Below are 19,779 nucleotides of genomic sequence, written 5' to 3' on the forward strand. Positions count from 1 at the left end.
GAGTTACATAACCAACGGGCTTAATGATTTAAGAAAAAAAAAAAAAAAGAAGAAGAAGAGCATAGGAAAATCAGCATTACTTTATCTGACTACAGTTATCTGTAATAATGTGGGTCTTAGAAGTGAGTTATAATTTCAGCCTCCTCAAGTTTCTCTGCCCTGGACTCCAGGTCACTCCTCTGCCAACCTGGACAGCTCACAATCTCACTGTCCACAGCTGATGGACTTCCTCAGAGATGTGGCAGCACCAACCACAGGCCTTCCTAGAGGGCCCTTGCACATTGGCCTCTCCCTTGGGCTACCTGTTCCCAAGTCTGAGAAAGACTGCCTCCCCCTCTGTAACTCCCAGAGTATGGTAATAAAGATGGCCAGCACTGTCCATGTTCTCCACCAAGAATCCTCTAGGCCACCATGTCTCCCACAAGTAAAGGACCACACACGGTTCTGGTGCCAAAGGTCAGAGACAGAATCCTGGTTCCACCAACAAAACACTGCTCAATCTTGGATTGACCTCCTTAACTCCCCTGAACTTCATTTATCACATCTATAACAAACAACTGTCCATCTGACCCACTCACAGAGCAAATGTGAGGAGAAGGAACAGTATACACAGAACTACCTATACACTTAGATCCAATAAGACTAGAAGGCACACACTGAGTCTCTGGGTCTTGCAAAGCAGTGTAAAGGTCAGTGTGAGCATTCTGCACATCTAGGGCTGCTCCCAAAAAAGTTTAGCATAAACTGGCCACGTAAGGACATGTCTGTGCAACCTAAAAACTTGGGGGGTTTAATGAAGAAAAATTCTCATGGTAAAGACTAATAACCTACACCAACAGTCATTTTCTCCATATCTCCTTAGGAATAAACCCTGAATTTCCATGTTATAGCAATGTGCCTCATCTTCACGTGACCAATGGCTGAGCATTGCAAAGTACTTGGAAGTATACAGATAAGAAACAGTGTAATTCCTTCTATTCTACTGCCTCCCTGTTGACTGGAATGCAGACATGACAGCTGAAGCTCAAGGAACCATCTTGGATCATGAGACAACACATGAAGACGGCAGAGCAACAGGACAGCAGAAGCCCTAGTATGAACACTGTGGAATCCCCTCATCAGTTGGAGATCACCTACCTCAGGACTTTTCAGATGAAAGAGAAATGAGAAATGATCTGCAATCTTGTTTAACCCACTATTATTTCTGTGGGTTTTAAAAAATTATATAGTTAAATCTAATATGAACCCTGATATAATAACATTCCTTTATGGCATGCCTGGGTGGCTTAGTCAGTTATGTGTCCAACTCTTGATTTTGGCTTAGGTCATGACCTCATGGTTCATGAAATTGAGCCCCGCTCAATTCAATCGGGCTATGTGCTGAGAGGTGCCCCCTCTCCCGCACACATGTGTGTGCATGCTCTCTCAAGCTCTCAAAATAAATAAACTTAAAATCAATAATGCTGTTTTCTATTTTCCTCAATCCTCACCATATAGGTTATCCTGGCATTTATACTCAGAAGAGGTTGTACTCTTAGCTGTTGTCAGGTGCAAATAAAAAGTGTGAGTGTAAGTGTGTGAGGGCTGGGGAGAAGTGAGGGTTACTGTCTGGGAAGATGATAGGGGATCCCACATAGAGGTCACAGGAAGAAGCCAGTGGAAGTTGAGGTGTACCCCAGGTCTGCTCTGTGCTCAGGAGAGCTTGATGTCTCCTAGACAGGGTGCTGACAACCTGCAAGCACATCAAACAAGGTCAACTCCAGACTTTTCTCTTCAAGCAAGGTTAATAGGTCAACTCCAAGGATTACCTAGTTCTGGAGATCCAGGCTTCTGTGTAGAGCTAATTCTAGGTGATGAATGTCTACACTTAACTTCACATGGACCAAGCTTAAAACCCTGGGTGATCCAGCTTAACTCCTATTGCTGCCTTATCTTTGGATCTCAGTTTGGCACTATATCCCATGTTGATTTTATTTATTTACTTTTTATTTATTTTTTAATAGTTTATTGTCAAGTTGGTTTCCATAGAACACCCAGTGCTCATCCCCACAAGTGCCCTCCTCCATGCCCATCACCCTCCTTCCATTCCCCCCCACCCCCATCAGTCCTCAGTTTGTTCTCAGCATTCAAGAGTCTCTCATGGTTTGCCTCCCTCCCTCTCCTCCACTATTTTTCCCCCCTTCTTCTCCCCCATGGTCCTCTGTTAAGTTTCTCCTAATCTCCTATACGTGCAAACATATGGTAGCTGTCCTTCTCCCATGTTGATTTTATTTTAAAGACACAGCAACGGTTGTATGATTTCAGATACAACACAACTAAACACTATTCCGCTGTAGAGTAAAATCTCATTAAATTTAATTTCACAGCCAAGATTCTTTGTCTAGCAGAAGAGTAGTCAGCATCTCATTCCAGTCAATCATGCCTTCAACAGTACCAAGCACGGACTTTCTAAAGAAAGTTTTTTAGAAGATAGTTCACTTTGCTCTTACCAACCACCCTTCTTCCTCTTCCTGCCATCAACTGCTTCTCACAGTATTCCATGCCACACCCACCTTTTCCAATTCTCTTCTCCAGAAGTTCTCCACATTCTCCCTGAAATAGAGCTGGTTCCAGCGACCCGGAAGCTCAGTGTGACCCTAAGACAGTCCACCGGCCAGCTATGCCCACTGCTATGATGGTGTGTACCTTCCTGGAATGTGCAACCAGGAAGTGATGTGCACAGGTGCTCACTGAGATGCTTACTGAGCCAAAAGCCTGGCAGTGACCCTAACCCTCTGTAACAGGGATTGGTCTTGTGTACATCTGTCTTCTCACATGTGCTGAGCACCCAGAGATCCTCAACAAACATCTGAGGATGACCAGGGTGCCCAGATCATGCTCTAGCTTCATAAAACCACAATGAACACATACCCTCTGAGAACACATCTCACTCAATGCATCACCACACACATAATCTGCCAGCTACCCCTGCATCTTATACATAGGAGTATGTATTCAAATACTCCTGAACCTGTCAAACAACAACTACCAAAAAGTTGCAGTTCTCCTAGCACATATGGGATATGCACCTACTATGTGTAGAGCACATATCTAATCAGGAACCACCCTGCCTGCCCGAGCACTCCCTGCAAGGACCTAGGACAGAAGGTCAAAGCTCACCTCTTATATGCCGAGTGGTCATTCTTCACGCTGCACTTCATGTTCTTTAGCTCATCTAGCACAGCAAACATGTTGATGAATTTTCCCAGCGTGATCAAATAGGCTTCAGACACAAAGTCTTTCCTTCTCTCCGCATGGCACAGGCGCCTCACCTCCCCACAGAAACGCTCGATGGCATTTCTCTGAACAAAGGAAGGAAGGGCAAAAAAACTGCTGTTGCTGATGGGCCAACTCCATGCCCACCTTCAAGCACAGTCACTGTTACTCTGATGAAATACCCACCCAAATGAGTGGACATTTACAGTTCAGGTAAAGAGACCTGTTTCTATAAAGTAATTTCCACATGCCTTTGCTCTGTGATAATCACCATTAATTTTCCACTGTACCAATTACATCCCTAAAATAAAAGAATTTTGTTGATTACTCAAGCAAAGTTGCTGAGGAAATGCTCCAATAGAAGGTCTACAAACAGATGTTTTAGCTTTCAGAGGTGAAGGTGGGGGCAGGGAAATTTTTCCCTTGATAACCTTTAAGATACATCAAAAATTCATCTCCTAATAGGTTCTATCTTCTCTTTTTGCTGAAGGAATCTATTACAAAAACCTTCATACATTTCCAAAGTATACCTTTAAAAAGCTAGCAAGTCCCCTCCCTGTGGCTACTCCACCTAACCAATGGGCCAAAGGAGCCAAGGCAAGCCAAGAACCAGTAGTGGCCAGTCAGGAAAAGCTGAGAGAAAAAAAATACCTGAAAAACCAAATGAATCAAAAGTAAAAACTGGCAGAAAGACAAACTATCTGGAACTGAGAGAAAGCAGTCTTCATGAAGAAAATACAAATTCACTCCTAAAGAAACAAGAGAAGTGAAACACAAAAGAGGTATTTATTCTGGAAGGGCCAATAAGGCTGTAGACTGACAAAAGTTTTTGTCTCAGAGCTGTTATGGTTGTTTTAATTCACATGCACTTTGTTTAGTAAGTCATGGTCATGGGTGAGAGTGCAACAGAATCCTACTCCTCTGCATTAAGCCCCTAGGATTATTTCACTGTTTTACCTGGAAGTACATAAAATTCATCAGTTTTGTGACTTCAGGCTCGAGGACCTCTACGGTTTTCTCATAAATTTCCACTCTATTAGGCTGCTCGTTACATTTCACCTAGGAATAAACAAGTATGACAAAAAAAGGCTTCAAATTAGCTAGAAGTGGAGGTCAGGGCATTGTTAGGAAAGCAGGTAGTCCCAGTGGGCTGTGGGGTGGGTTGTGGGAGGGGGGCAGGGCTGGTGGCATGGGGGTGTGGTCTGGCTGAGATGGTGGAACCACAAAGGTAGGAGCGAGGTCTGTGGTGGGGGCATGGCTAGCAGGGATGGAGTGAGGCCTGGCTGGGGTGGGGACACCTGTGGGATGGCCCGAGAGCAGCTCCTCCAGGTGTACAGCATGACCGCATATTCTTGGCCCTCCTCCAGCATTTCATTCTGCAAGAGTACAAATGGCAAATCAAAGGCAAGCAGGAAAATAATCATAAAAAGGGAGATGCCAGGTTGCTAAAATCCAGAGGCATAAAGTATCCTGACTCTTACTTTGAGAACAGACAGGTACCAGGACCACCGTGCCACAAGACAGCTGCTAAGAAGCTGGTGATGTTCAGTGCACAATGACCACCCAAACACTCTCACGGCTTCTGTTGGCTGGAGAGGATCCAGGACAACCTGCCATAGCCACTATTCCTCAGCTCTACTCAACCTTAAACAACCTGCTGGCAGTGCAGACCTGAAGTAGCATAGATGCACACAGGGTCTTCAAGGCTCTTAAGACTGAGGCAGCTCTGTCATCCCCAGTGCAGGGACGAAAAGCTGTATTTCTGCAGCACTTAAAATCCAGAGAGAGGATCCATGCAAAGAGGACTGCCATCATTTTTAAACTGCATTAGTCCTTTCACATTGTTTCCTTTGATAAAAATGGTAAAAAGTTCAGAGATAATCTAAAAACATCAACTACAATTTCATCATATTCTTAAAATGCTTTAAAATGTTTGCAACCTTTAATCCAGTAACTTCACTTCTACAAATCTACCAATGGGCATAATGATGTATTTGGAAGGATATTCATCACTGCATTTTCTACTACAAAGAAAAAAGGGAAACTAAGTCAACGTGTAAAAAATAATTAAATTGTGGACATTTGCAAAATGGACTATACAGTTATTAAAAATTACCTTATCTGGCACATTTTAAAGACAAGTAAATAGTTCATTAAATCATTAAAATACATAACACTGCAATTCATTCATGTAATCTAAATCATATTTTAGTGTATTACTGTGTTCATGAGTACACCTAAAATAAAAAGGAGAGGGGGTCCCTGGGTGGTACAGTTGGTTAAGTGTCAGACTCTTGATTTCGGCTCAGGTAGTGATCTCACAGTTCATGAGTTTAAGCCCCACACTGAGCTCTGTGCTGACAGTGCAGAACCTGGTTGGGATTCATTCTCTCTCTCTCTCTCTCTCTCTCTCCCCCACCACCCCCTTCCCCAACTTGTGCATTCTCTATCTCAAAATTAATAAATAAACATTAAAAAAATAATAAAAATATAAAAAGGAGAAAAAAATGAACAAAGTTTTTCTCTGGGCCATAAATGCTGACATAGGTTTTCTCTGGGCCATAAATGCTAAATTTTCAGAAAGAATATGTTTTTGTTTTTGTTTTTGTTTTTTTATTTCTAGGAGAGAGAGAGAGAGAGACAGCGTGAGCAGGGGAGGGTCAGAGAGAGAGGGAGTCACAGACTGAAACAGGCTCCAGGCTCTGAGCTGGCAGTCAGCACATGGCCCGATGTGGGGCTCGAACCCACGAACCGTGAGATCATGACCTAAGCGAAAGTCGGACGCTTAACCGACTAAGCCACCCAGGCGCCCCGAATATGTATTATTTTTATAATAAAAAACACAAAGGCTTTTTTATTTTAAAAAAAATGTTAATGTTTTATTTATTTCTGAGAGAGAGAGAGAGAGTGTGTGAGCAGGGGAGGGTCAGAGAGAGAGGGAGACACAGAATCTGAAGCAGGCTCCAGGCTCTGAGTTGTCAGCACAGAGCCCGACACGGGGCTTGAACCCAGAAACCTTGAGATCGTGACCTGAGCCAAAGTTGGACGCTTAACCGACTGAGCCACCCAGGCGCCCCACAAAGGCTTTTTTAAAAACATAAGGCATTTTCATCCACTTTCTTCTCTTTTTCCTTACTACATATCATATTAGAATAAATACCCAAAAAAAGTGTACATTTGTCATTATAGATACTATATCCCCAAGGAAAACAAAGATATGCAAAAAGAATTACCATGCTAGAATGGACAGTTGCTTGTTCAATGTATCTTGCAATCCCAGTGACAAATGCATTTCTGTCTTCAAAATTAGTGTTGAAATTTGGCTGAAAGGAAGAGAAAAACCATCATGTGGAGGTCACCGTTGCAGACAATGCACCCCACTTCCACTCAGCACGTACCTGGTAGAGCAGTGAGGATGGTGGGGGCTCGATGCAGGGCTGCTGGTCGGGAAGGGGCAGCTCTTCCAGGAGGTCCACATTGGACAGTGCATCCTCCAGTGTCACCTGGGCTGCCATCCTGGCCTAGAACAAAACACAAAGCCACCTGTGCTGTGAGGAAGGGTGTAAATACTCTGACAATCATTCCAAGGTGTGGAAATCAGACCCCTTTCCCCTGACCCCTCTCTTGAAGGCACTGGGATGGATGAGATGGTCATAGCCAATCCCCAGAGTCTAGCACCTCTTCTAGGGCTTGCTGGCAATGGAGTCATGATGTAGCCTCTTCTAACTTCCAGAAGCGTCATAGAGCAGGGCACATGGACCACCACATAGGCTGTTGCTTCCTGTCACCCTTTCCACCTTAAGGCCATCATCTCTAGTGGGCTCCTTGGGAGGGTCTAATAACCCCCTTAAAGGGACAGAGTAGGGAATCTCTTCTTCAACACCTTGCCTGCCCCCAAGGAAGCCAGCACATCCTCCAAGGTGGCAACAGTGCTTCCCAGCATGCAGACCTTCCCAGCAAGGTTACACAGTAAGGAAGAAAATAGAAAAGGCCAGAGCCCTTCCTCCATGGTCAGCCTGTAGAAGCTCCTAAGCTGAGGGCCAAGGGACAACATGAAACAGGGAGGTGGCTATTAGCAAAGGACCAAGTGCACAAACTCCAAGGCTAGTGCAGAGAAGCACAGAAATGAAGGTGGATGTCCTCTAACACATCTGTGCCACCTCCAGGGGAGGAGACTACACACTCCAGCCTGCCTCCAGCTGAAATGCTGATGCTGCTCTGAACCTGGATAGGCAACAGAGAGTATAAGTAGTCGCAACCCCAGAGGCGACACACCAAGCAGCTCTGACTCCAGATAGGACATGTGGGGCAGCTCCAACCCCAGAGAGGACACATAGGGGCAGCTCCATGTATCATGAGAAGGAAAGAGGAGCAGACAGGCTGAATGAGAACACTACACGGAAGAAGCTCCTCCCAACACTGGGCCCCAGACAAAGTGTGGGTATAAAAGTACATGGTAGGGCAAGTTACCAAACCCCCACGCTGCTGGCTTAAGAACCAAAAAGGGAACCCCAGGGTACCGGAAAGCCCCAGGGACAATATGGAGAAGAAGAATCTCTGAAGAGCAAGCCCATAAAGTTGCTCATGAACTTTGGGCCCACCCCAAGCTACAAATGTATGGATCTGTTCCTATCACACCCCAATCCTTGAGACCACAGCCAACTCCCAGATGGCCACAGGCAGCACTCATGGTACAGATCCAAATGGCACTGCAGGGGCTCTGAGAACAGAACTGACACTGAATCACACCCCAGAGAAGAGAGGTCAAAACCACACCCTAAATTGAACCAGGTTGTTTTTCTGCTAAAATAAAAAGTCAGCATTTCCCTAGGACTTAAGACCCAGAGTCTCATTTCATAATATCCAAAATGTCCAGTTGCAGTCCAAACTACTCAGCACACAAAGAACCAGAAATGTCACAACTCTTCCAGGAAAAGATGATTAACAGATACCAACAATGAAATAACAGATATTGTGCATCAGAGTTTAAAGTAACTACTAAAAAAATGCTCTAACAATGACAACATTCCCAAACTGAAAGAAAAAATTGAATGTTGGAAGGAAAAAAAGATACCTTTATATAAAGAACCAAATGAAAATTCTAGAAATTTTAGAACTAAAAATACTGTATGAAAAATGTCAAAGCCCCTACATGATCTCAAGAGCAAAACAAAGATTCAGTGAACAATAGAATTATCTAACCTGAACAACTGAAAAAAGGTTGGAAAAAAAAAGTGAAAATCCTCAGGGGAACTTTGGGATGAGAGAAGTGGTCTAACATTTGTGTCATGAATGCAAGGAGTGGCAAAGTGAGTGAAAAAATAGCTGAAAACAATGACTGAAAACTTCCCACATTTGGCAGAACAGTCATGTATGAATTCAAGAAGCTTAATGGATCCCAAACAGGATAGACCTAAAGAAATCCATACCAGACACATCATAATCAAACTGTTATAAACTAAAGCAAAGGAAAAAAAAAAAATACCTTGAATGAATCAGTCATGGGAATACAAGACACAACATAATATAGTCAATGGTATTGTAATAGGGATGTGTCAGAATAGATGGTAGTTGCACTTGTGGGGAACACAATGTATAAACTTGTCAAATCACTATGTTGTACACCTGAACTAACATGACATGTGGGTGTCAACTATATTAAAAAAAATTAACTGCTGAAAAAAAATCTTTAAAACAGAGAAAAAAATGCATTACCTAACAACAATTTGAATGCCTGTGGATTTCTCCTCAGAAACCAAGGAGACCTTATGAAATAGAATGACACTTTTTTTTTTTTTTTCTAGGAGAGAGAGAGAGAGAGAGAGACAGCATGAGCAGGGGAGGGTCAGAGAGAGAGGGAGACACAGACTCTGAAATAGGCTCCAGGCTCTGAGCTGGCAGTCAGCACAGAGCCCGACACGGGGCTCGAACCCACGAACCGCAAGATCATGACCTAAGCGAAAGTCGGACGCTTAACCGACTAAGCCACCCAGGCGCCCCTAGAATGACACTTTTTAAAGTCTGAAAGAAAAGAACTGTCAACACAGATTCCTACATCAAGTGAAATATTCTTTAAGAATGAAGGTGAAGTGGTGCCTGGGTGGCTCAGTCAGTTTAGTGTCAAACTTCAGCTCAAGATCTCACCGTTTATGAGTTCAATCCCCGCAAGAGACTTGCTACAGTCAGTGCAGAGCCTGCTTTAGATCCTTTGTCCCCTTCACTCTCTGCCCCTCCCCCTGTTCATGATCCCGCGTTCTCTCTCAAAAATAAACATTGGAAAAATTAAAAAAAAAAAAAAAAAAAGAATGAAGGGGAAATAGGAACATTCTCAGATATAGGAAAAGTAAAAGGATTCATAGACAACAGGCTAATCAAAGTTCTTTAGATAAAAGATACCAGAAGGAAACCTGGGACATGCAGAACAAAACAAAAGCAATCCAAAGGTTAAACAGTGAGCAAGAGAATAGACTATTTCCTCTGGAGCCCTTTAAAAGATGTTTGGTGATTGAAAGTAAAAACTTAAAACATTATCCAATAGGATTTTAGTGACTATAAACATAATAGAGAACTATGACATAAGGGAGAAAGGGAAAAGGATCCACATGGTGTAAGATTTCTACAATCCATTTGAAGTAGTGAAATATTGATTCTAAGCAAACTGAAATTTTAAGCGTGTGCCTTACAATCCCCAGAACAACCAATTAAAAAATTATGAAAAGCAATAAAACTTATAAAAAGCTCATATGTAGGGGCGCCTGGGTGGCTTAGTCGGTTGAGCGTCCGACTTTCGCTTAGGTCATGATCTCGCGGTTCGTGGGTTCGAGCCCCGCGTCGGGCTCTGTGCTGACTGCCAGCTCAGAGCCTGGAGCCTGTTTCGGAGTCTGTGACTCCCTCTCTCTCTGACCCTCCCCTGCTCACGCTGTCTCTCTCTCTCCTATAAATAAATAAAAATATATATAAAAAAAAAAAGCTCATATGTAATAAATTAAAATGGAATGCTAAAAATGTTCAGATAATCTAATAGAAGGCAAGAAAAGGAAACAGGGCAATGATAAAAATAGGGATCCTTTTTCTGCTATTTGAGGACACAATGATAGGCTGGGTCTGCAACTTGGAAAAGGGTCCTCTGATTCTGTGACCAATTCCAAAGCATGGGTTTTTCCCCCTACACTACCAACCAATTCTTGGACACCAGCTGGGTGTCCTATGATTCAATTCTGCCACTATCTACCTGCAGATAGCATCGGATCCCACAAGTTAAGAACTCAGTCCTACAAGACTGCTCCCTGCTCCACTTCAGATACCAATCAGAAGTCCAGGTTGTGGACTTGTGCTTCTGACGAAATCAGAGGTTCCCAAAACCCCTTCATTGGGTTCAATTAATTTGCCAGAATGGCTCACAGAACTGAAGAAAGTGTTTTTCTTACTAGATTACCAGTTGTTATAAAGGATATAACTCAGGAACAGCCAGATGGAAGAGAGGCATAGGGCAAGTTATGGAAAAATGTGCTGAACTTCTATGCCCTCTTTGAGTGTTCCATACTCTTCCCAAATGTTCACATATTTCATCAATCCAGAAATTCTCAGAACCCTGTCCTTCTGGGCTTCCTTACATAGGCATGAGTGATTAAATAACTGGCCATTGGCAAAGGATTCAACCTCCAAGGTCAGGGAGGAGGGATTCAAAGTTCCAACCCTCCAATCATGTAGGTGGGTCTCCTGGCAACCAGCTCCCATTTTTAACGGGCTTTCCAAAAGTTACGTCATTTAACATAAACTCAGATGTGGTTGAAAGGGACTTGTTATGAATATCAAGACATCTTTATCTTCTTTTCCACTTAGGGAACTACACGGATTTTAGGAGCTCTGTCAGAAACACATGAAGACCAAGTATATATATTTCTTTCTTTTTTAAATTCATTTAGAGAGAAAGAGAGAGTGCGCAAGAGTGAGCACAAGCAGGGGACGAGCGGAGAGAGGGAGAGAATCCCAAACACTGTCAGGGCAGAGCCCAATGTGGGGCTCAAACCCATGATCATGACCTGAACAGAAGTCAAAAGCCAGATGCTTAATGGAGTGAGCCACCCAGGTGCCCCCAAATATATATTTCTTATTAAAAATCAGACCTTCACCAGACAAGACCATGCTGGGACCCTGACACCCTGATCTTAGACTTTTAAGCCTCCAGAAGTGTGAGAAATAAATTTCTATTGTTTATAAGCCACACGTATATACACACAAAAGTATGTAAGTGGGGGGGGGGGAAGAATCTAAAAAGAATGAAATAATAAAATGGTAGGTCTATATCCAAACATATTAATAATTATTAATTACTAGACTAACAAACAGTGTAAACACACTGAACACCAGGATGTTTTTCATTCTGACTCAACTATATTCCAGCTACAAGAAGCTCACCTCAAATATAATGACATAAGTTGAAAGTAAAAGGGGTAAAGATAGACTATGCAAGCACCAGTCCCAAGGAAGCTGGAATGGCTATGTGAGAGGTAAACTTCAGAGAAAGGAAATTCCCAGAGCTAAGGAGGTGCACTGCGTGATAACAGAAGGTCATTTACCAAGGAGACAGAACAATGCTCAATGTGGATGCATCTAAGGAGAGAGCTTCAAACTACACCAAGGCAACACCAACAGGACCGAAAGGAGAAGTAAATCCACAAGTGCACTGACAACAATAATTCTGTCCTTGACAGGAAATCAGCCAGAACACAGAGGAACTGAATACCAGGACCTACTGGGCATAACTAGCATTTACACAAAAGTCCTTTCAACAACAGATCTATTCTGCATGTTTCCAACTATAAATTTAAAATGTAGCAGATAATTTTTCAAAATATCTGGTCCTTTTATAAGCAAGGAAAATGGCCTTTTAATTTCCGTCATCAACTTCCTTCTATCATCATGACTTCCTCTTCTGCATACTTATGAAAGAAGAAGTCCAGGATAGCAAAGCACCATGTAGCGAAGGCTGGTTCTCACACTGGCCACTGCCCTGCAGAGCTAGATTAGGGAGTCCCAGTACATCTTCCAAGGCATCAGGCTGCCAGACATGTCTCCTATGGATCCAGCCCTGAGTCTTGCTTTTGGCCCTTTGCATGGTCCAAGCCCAGACTCTGCCAGGAGAGGCTTGGGGGCTCCTATAGTCCCTCCATGCCCCCATGCCACCTGTGCAATTGGTCAATGAGAAAACAGGTCAGGCTACCTACCCTGGGACAGCCATACTGCCCGTGTGACCAGTCATCTTGGTCTCCTGTGCAACGCCCATAGGATCCTTCTTCCTCCTCCACCTCAGCCCAAGAGAGCCCAAGACCACCCTCAATGGCAGAAGAGGTAGTACAAGAGGGTTGCAGACAGACTCAGTAACACACTTAGGTCGCATTCAAGGAAAAACATAAATGCTCTATTCAAATCAGTATTAAAGGATGCTTTTCTCATATAAAACCAGAAATATTTGTATGGTGCATACACACAATGAGATATTATTCAGCCTTAATAAGGAGGGAAATTCTCACACATGCTACAACATGGATAAACCTAGAGGACATCATGCTGAGTGAAATAAAACAGTCACAAAAGGACAAAGAATGTATGATTTTACTTATGTTAGGTACCTAGAGTAGTCAAAGTCATAGCGAGAAAGTAGAAGTGGTTGTCAGGGTTGGAAGGAGAAAATGGGGAGTTAGTGTTTAACAGGTACAAGAGTTCCCATCTGGGAAGATGGGAAAAGTCCTGGAAAGGTTGTTGGTGGTGGTTGTGGCTGCACAATAATGTGAGTGCATTCAGTGCCACTGACTATACACTTAAAAATGGTCAAAATGGTAAATTTGATGTTACAATAACAACAAAATCAGGAGCAAAAAAGGGCAATATTTACTTACTGTACATAAATAAAAAAATATGGGAAAGTAAAAAAAGTCCATAATGCCCCCATCCCCCACAAAGAGATGATGATACAAGCCGTTTTGTAAGCTGCTTCTTTCTTCCAGCTTCCATAAAAATGTTCAAATTGTTGAACATTTTTCCATAGCACCTTTTTAGTTTTTGTGGACCACTGGCCAAGGCCCTAATGTCCCTCACTGCTGTTCTTTCCTAATTGTCACATTTCTATGTTTTTCACAGTCATAAACACCTCTCAACAAACACCCTGCTATGCGGAGCCCTGCAGCTGCCATGAACACACACACACACACACACACACACACACGCAAAATCCCAGGGCCCCACGAACACTTCCATGTCTCTCCATCCTGTGCATCTTCCACAAATGTGTATCTGCATGGCCTCTGCCTCAACCATATTAAGGAAACTTGGAATAGTCAGCTTTGGGTCCAAGTCTCCAAAGTCTCTGTCCTGACGTATTCTTTGACACCTCACAGGGCCACCTCCAAGATCTCTTATTCTTTTTTGTTTTATGTTTGTTTACTTTTGAGAGAAACAGAGAGAGAGAGACAGTGTATGAGCAGGGCAGGGACAGAAAGAGAGGGAGACACAGAATCCAAAGCAGGCTCCAGGCTCTGAGCTGTCAGCAGAGAGCCAGATGCAGGGCTCAAACCCATGAACCACAGGATCACAACCTGAGCCAAAGTCAAAGCTTAACTGACTAAGCGACTCAGCACCCCCCAAGATTTCTCTTAAATCTATTGACTTTTCTCCATCTCTGACACCAGCAAACCCTGCGCTCATTACAGGCATCACACCACTCGAGAAATGAAGTCCATGCTCCCTGTAACCAGTCTAACTGCTCCAGGCACAGGAATGGGGTTTCCTTCTAGCATGACATCCACTTCATGGCCTCTGGCCCCTTTCCCTGTTCACTACCCATGCTGCTGCAAGTCCCCACAAAGCCTGGGTGTCCCTAGGACAAGGGCACGTCATCTGCCTTGCTACCGCAAGGCCCGTGGGACAGAGCACTGGAAAGAGTGATAAGACTTTGTAACCAGCTCCCACAATGCCAATGCCCAAAAGCGTAATGAAAATGACATATCTGGAACACTGCTCAAACCCAGCAGTGCTGCCATGTGGGAGTTTACAGTTTAATAACTCACTCACATTTCTGTCTCCACCAATTCAGCTCACATACAGCTCACATACAGAGATGCACACCAGTTGGGGCTTGGTTACAGCAGGGTAGCCTGTGATCACAAGCACAGAGGGAAGATCATGTGGGAACACAAGACAGAAGGTGGCCGGCTACAAGCCTAGGAAAGAGACCCCGGAAAACACCTTGATCTCAAACTTTCAGCCTCCAAAACTATAAAACAATATATTTCTGTTCCTTAAACCACCTGGTCTGCAGTATTTGTTGTAGCAGCCTAAGAAAACTAACACAAAGCTAGAATTAGTTGAGCAGAATTGCCCAGATAGGGTCGCTATGCCCTTGTACCGACTGGCTGCTAAAATCCACCATGTGCTGGTGTTTTTTGATCATGAAACAATACATGCTCAATGCAGAAAAAGCAGATGGCTGGGAATAAAACAAGCTTGAGCCTCAGTCTCAAAGAGCTAGCATAGGCACTTCTGGTGTGGGAGTGCCCACCTCCCATCACAGAGAACTGACTGCAAATAACATACCCTCCCTCATTCCATCAACAATGTCAAGCCAGAGTTTTCCTCCTTGACTGAATCTCCATCAGCAGCAATTCCCAGCCCTCAGGTCTGGCTCCAAGCTGTCAAGTTATAAAACTACCATTTTAACAAACCATCAACTGATTTCGTAAATTTAACAGCTTTTAAAATAAACATTCCAAAAAAAAAAAATAAAAAAAAAAATAAACATTCCAAAGGACATACTAAATGGGTTTGTTGCTCTTCTAGTGACTGTTTGAGTACCCCTGATTCAATTGCAAGGGTCCCCTTGGCTGAGGGGACACCTGTGCTCTGGAAAGCTACTCAGCATTTTCACCACTAGTACGCGAGAGATGGTCAGCGGTATAAATTAGAGAGCCCTGCACACCCATGCTGTGTGCCCCACATACTCAGCTTGTTCCTTCACTCAGCCTGTGTTCGGGGAAGACACTGTGCTAAGTGCTCAGCAGGGTCCCTATGGCATGACCCTCGCCAATGAGCTTGAGCTGGAGGAACAGGGGAGAGGAAGGAAGGCTGTGCTGTGTGTGACACACTAGAACATTCCCAGGCCAACTAGGCTACTTCCTCCTTTCATGCCCCATGTTCCCTGCCCTTGAGTGAGGTGCTCCCAGGATGCAGGGGACCTCAGGTAGGAGTCAAACAACCTCAGGTTGCTCAAGGCCAGGAGCAGACTCACACAGAATGGAGGCTCAGGTCTGTGTAGGGCAGGGTCTCCAAAATACTGCTGGTATCTACCTCCCTAAGAGGTATCTAAATGTAGACGCCCCTCTCCTGCTGTGACACAGACCACCATACTGGCATGCATAAATCCTCTCACATAGGGCCAGCAGTCCGGACAACACTGCCAGTGCAGCTCCTGAGCAGAGGGAACTAGGGGCATCTCTTCCTTTCGTCTCCCACCTGGACTTAGAGCCCAAGGATGATGTCCCATGCACTTTAGGTGGCCATCACAGGCAGTTATCAGAGAAAACTAAAAGGNTAGTCAGAAGGCTGGAGTTCCCAGCACTAGGCGGGAGTACATCCCAGCTGCTCCCTAGAAGGGCAGTACCCACTTGACATGCTGAAGGCCCACAGTGCTGACCTTCTTTCTCCTTCACCTGGCAATGTCTGCTGCTCAGGCTCAGATTCACCCTGACATCTCAGCAAGTTGTCCTCTCAGCCACCGTCAAGGTGAGGCCATCACACTCTGACAGATGAGCAGAGCAAGGACAGAGCAGGGAAGAGCTACCCATCCCAGCACCAGGCACTGTGTCCAGTTGGGTAAAGGCCAGAGGCAAACAGAGAAGTCAATACAATGAGTTTCAAAAGGGTGAGTGTTGGGTGTTAGGAAGCAGCTTATCCCTGAGGGGCAGGAGAGAGGTAAGCAAGAGCCAGAACCCCAGAAAGAGCTGCCCAGAGGCAGGCAGGAAGCATGGGAACAGGGGACAGGGCCACAGTAAGCAGCCAAGTAAAAAGCAAGATGATTTCTATAAAATGTAATAGTTACCACACACTTGTGAAGTAAAGAACAGTGAATAAAACCTTTTTTTGTAAAAATAAATATGATTTAATAGTCTTCCCTGTTTCTGGGTAGCATGGTGGTAGGTAGGAGGGAAGAAAGGAAAGCCCTCTGCTGGCAGTTCCATTAAAAGGTAAATGAATCCGGGACGCCTGGGTGGCTCAGTTGGTTAAATGGCTCAGGTCGTGATCTCAAGGTTCGTGGGTTCGAGCCCCGCATCGGGCTCTGTGCTGACAGCTAGCTCAGAGCTTTGAGCCTGCTTCAGATTCTGTGTCTCCCTCTCTCTCTCTGACCCTCCCCTGCTCATGCTGTCTCTCTCTCAGGAATAAAACATCAAAAAAATTTAAAAAAAAAAAAAGGTAAATGAATCCTTAGACAACTCAATGGTCTTCAGAAAAAAAGAATACTTACGCTGCAAAGAATTCACAAAAATTAAAGCAGTGAGACTGATTTTCTTTTTTTGTTTGTTTGTTTGTTCTCCTCACTTTTATTTATTTATTTATTTATTTATTTATTTTTTACAAATAGTTTATTGTCAAATTAGTTTCCACACAACACTCAGGAGGAACTTGACGGAGGAACAAGGGGGAGAAGAAGGGCGGAAATGGTGGGGGAAAGGGAGAGAGGCAAACCATGAGAGACTCTTGAATGCTGACAAAAACTGAGGACTGATGGATGTGGGGGGGAGGGGGGATGGGCATAGAGGAGACTGATTTTCAACTGGCAGCATGGGTGGTGCCAAGAGATAAAAAGGGAAAGAAAAAAAAGTGTGTGATGTGTGTTTGTGTGTGTGTGCATGCACGTGCCCAGTGTGTCTGCAATAAGTCAGTATCCCTAGGAAAATGGGATACTGTCAGAAAACGTGCCACAGAGACAAAACAAAACAAAGGAGTAAGGTATGACAGTTGCCTTCAGATAAGGACATGGCAGGTGAAGCACAGGGTTAGGCAGGCGGCTAGGGGCTGCTGACAAGGGGTACTTAGGGGATCCACAGTCCAGACATCCCTGCCAAGGTCCCCTGAGAGCACAGCATGGAGGCATCTGTTCCTAAAGGATCTAGGCCTGGTTCAGACCTCCCACAGCACCTCAGGGTGACCACAAGGCTCATGGGGCAATATTACGGCACTGATTTGAGGTTTCCATACGAGGCTTCCTCTGAGCCTGGACAAATTCAGTCTGCCCTGCCTGCTAGGGCCAGCCCAGGCCAGTCCAGAACAGGACTCAGGCCAAGGAGGGGAGCCTTATGTTTTAGCAGATTAGAGGATAAACTTCTGTCACCACAGAGATGTATTTCTGTTCTATGACTATTTCTCTAACACTGTTCTGGCAACAGAAAACATCTGAAAACACTTTTGGGTGAAATCATTTGCATGTATTTATTTGGAAGAAGGACAGTCATCTACCACTATAAAAGAATACAAATGAAATAAATGCCAGTAAAGACTGAACACAGGATGATGGACATCAGCTTAAGGTGACTCATTTAGAAAGCTGGCTTAAAACACTAAGAGAAACAGCTCAAAACATAAACAGTAAGCAAACTGGTTCTGGTTACTTCTGTTTCCAATACAGCCTCTAAATTTAAATCTTTAGTAAATCAAATACTTAACTCCAGTAGGTCTCACATACTCATAAAGGAACTCAGCACACTGTTTCACAGATCTGTAACTTTTATTAAGGAAAGGTCTTACCTAGATAAATTACTGTCCACAAAAATAGAAATGAAAGTAGAATTGTCTGGGTATCTCAATTGTTTAAGCACCCAACTTCAGCTCAAGTCATGATCTCATGGTTTGTGGGTTCGAGACCCACATTGGGTTCTGTACTGACAGCTCAGAGCCTGGAGCCTGCTTCAGATTCTATTTCTCCCTCTCTCTCTCTGCCCCAACCCCCAGGCCCCTGCACTAGCTCTCGCTTGCTGTTGCTCTCTCTCTCTCTCAAAAATAAATAAACATTCAAAAAGAAAAAAGAAATGAAAGAAAAACTGTTACGCTGGGGGAGGGGGTACCTAGGTAGCTCAGTCGGTTGAGTGTCTGGCTCTTGATTTCAGCTCAGGTCATGATCTCATGGTTTGTGGGTTTGAGCCCCGTGTCAGGCTCCACACAGACAGTGCGGAGCCTGCTTGGGACTCTCTCTCTCCCTCTCTCTCTACCCACTTCTGCTATTGTTCTCTCTCTGTCAATCTCTCTCAAAATAAATAAATAAACTTTAGGGGAAAAAAACCTGTTATGTTAGGTACATGCCTATTAATAAATAGTAAGCATCCAACGGCCAGAAACCAGACTGGGTTCAGTTCTCACTGTCAGGAAGATAAGGTGGCAGCTAACCCAGCTCACAAACAGGTCAAAAATTGACCCTGAGGCTCTGGAGGGGTAGGCAGCAGTCTGTGCAGCAACAGCTAGCACCTGTATGCTCTAAGGAAGGAATGAGGCATGGAGACACAAACTCAGAGGCCAGAAGCTAGGGACTCAGAGGTATGTTGAGAGGTGGGGGAGGCACTGCCACCATGCACAATGGAGACACAGTCTACCACAGACTGAGTTCCAGAGGCTCCCTCTGGAGACATCTGCAAGGAGTGTGGCCGAGTGGCAGACAAGCCTGGTGAAGGTGTGTCCTATCAAGAGCCAGCAAGTGGCAGCTCTACACAGGCACTGAAAGGAATAATCTTTGTTTAAAATAGAAACTGCCACAGCAGCTCAACTCCAAGGTTACAAAACATGGTAAAACCACAGGCAGGAAAATGCAGAACTGATCACTCTTGTGCCCATTCAAGAGTCCTGCTTGTGGCACCCACAGTGAGAGTGCCATGCATGTGTTGATTCCACCCTGAGTCAACATGACCATCAAGAGGAGTCTTCCCAGTTATTTCTAAATTTTTATTTTACAAATTGAAAATATTCTGCTTGCCAAACTCTACAGCATAACCAAACAAGAACTGAAATGATTCTGCTAACATAAGATGAACTCTGATTTTCTTCCTCTTCTATATGCAAATAAAGGTACTTCCCAGAAAAGTAGAAATGTCCAATATTTTTATGCAATCTGTTCACATGTAAAATAATAAATCATGTAAAGAAAAGAAGCATACTTTACTAAACCTTGCCTTTCTCTCCCACATTTTAAAACAATGTGCCTTACTAGGTATTTACCCAAAGGATACAAAAATACTAATTTGAAAGGATATATGCATCCCAATGTTTATAGCAGCACTATCAATAATGCCAAATTATAGAAAGAGCCCAAATGTCCATTTACTCAGCCATCAAAAACAATGAAGTCTTGCCATTTGCAACAACTTATATGGAGCTAGAATTATGCTAAGTGAAATAAGTCAGAAAAAAGAAAAATACCATGATTTCACTCAAAAGTGGAATTCAAGGAAAAAACACAAAGAAACACAGCAGGGTGGGAGAAGAGAG

The 19,779-nt window shown here is 43.9% G+C and overlaps 1 protein-coding gene across 2 annotated transcripts in view; it reads right to left on the reverse strand.

Moving 5' to 3' along the window:
• CYFIP1 (cytoplasmic FMR1 interacting protein 1) overlaps positions 1–19,779 on the reverse strand; it is a 143,476-nt gene that overhangs the window by 80,965 nt on the left and 42,732 nt on the right. For both annotated transcript variants that reach the window (XM_077774609.1, XM_077774608.1), the window contains exons 2-6: positions 6,654–6,776; positions 6,489–6,578; positions 4,554–4,631; positions 4,213–4,314; positions 3,160–3,341 (exon numbers count right to left, since the gene is read on the reverse strand). In XM_077774609.1, the coding sequence (XP_077630735.1) occupies positions 3,160–3,341; positions 4,213–4,314; positions 4,554–4,631; positions 6,489–6,578; positions 6,654–6,770 (569 nt within the window). In that variant the 5' untranslated portion in view covers positions 6,771–6,776. The remainder of the gene's footprint in view (positions 1–3,159; positions 3,342–4,212; positions 4,315–4,553; positions 4,632–6,488; positions 6,579–6,653; positions 6,777–19,779) is intronic.

This window comes from Crocuta crocuta, unplaced genomic scaffold, assembly GCF_008692635.1.
Source record: "Crocuta crocuta isolate KB4526 unplaced genomic scaffold, BGI_CrCroc_1.0 scaffold469, whole genome shotgun sequence".
Classification (NCBI taxonomy): Eukaryota; Metazoa; Chordata; class Mammalia; order Carnivora; family Hyaenidae; genus Crocuta; species Crocuta crocuta.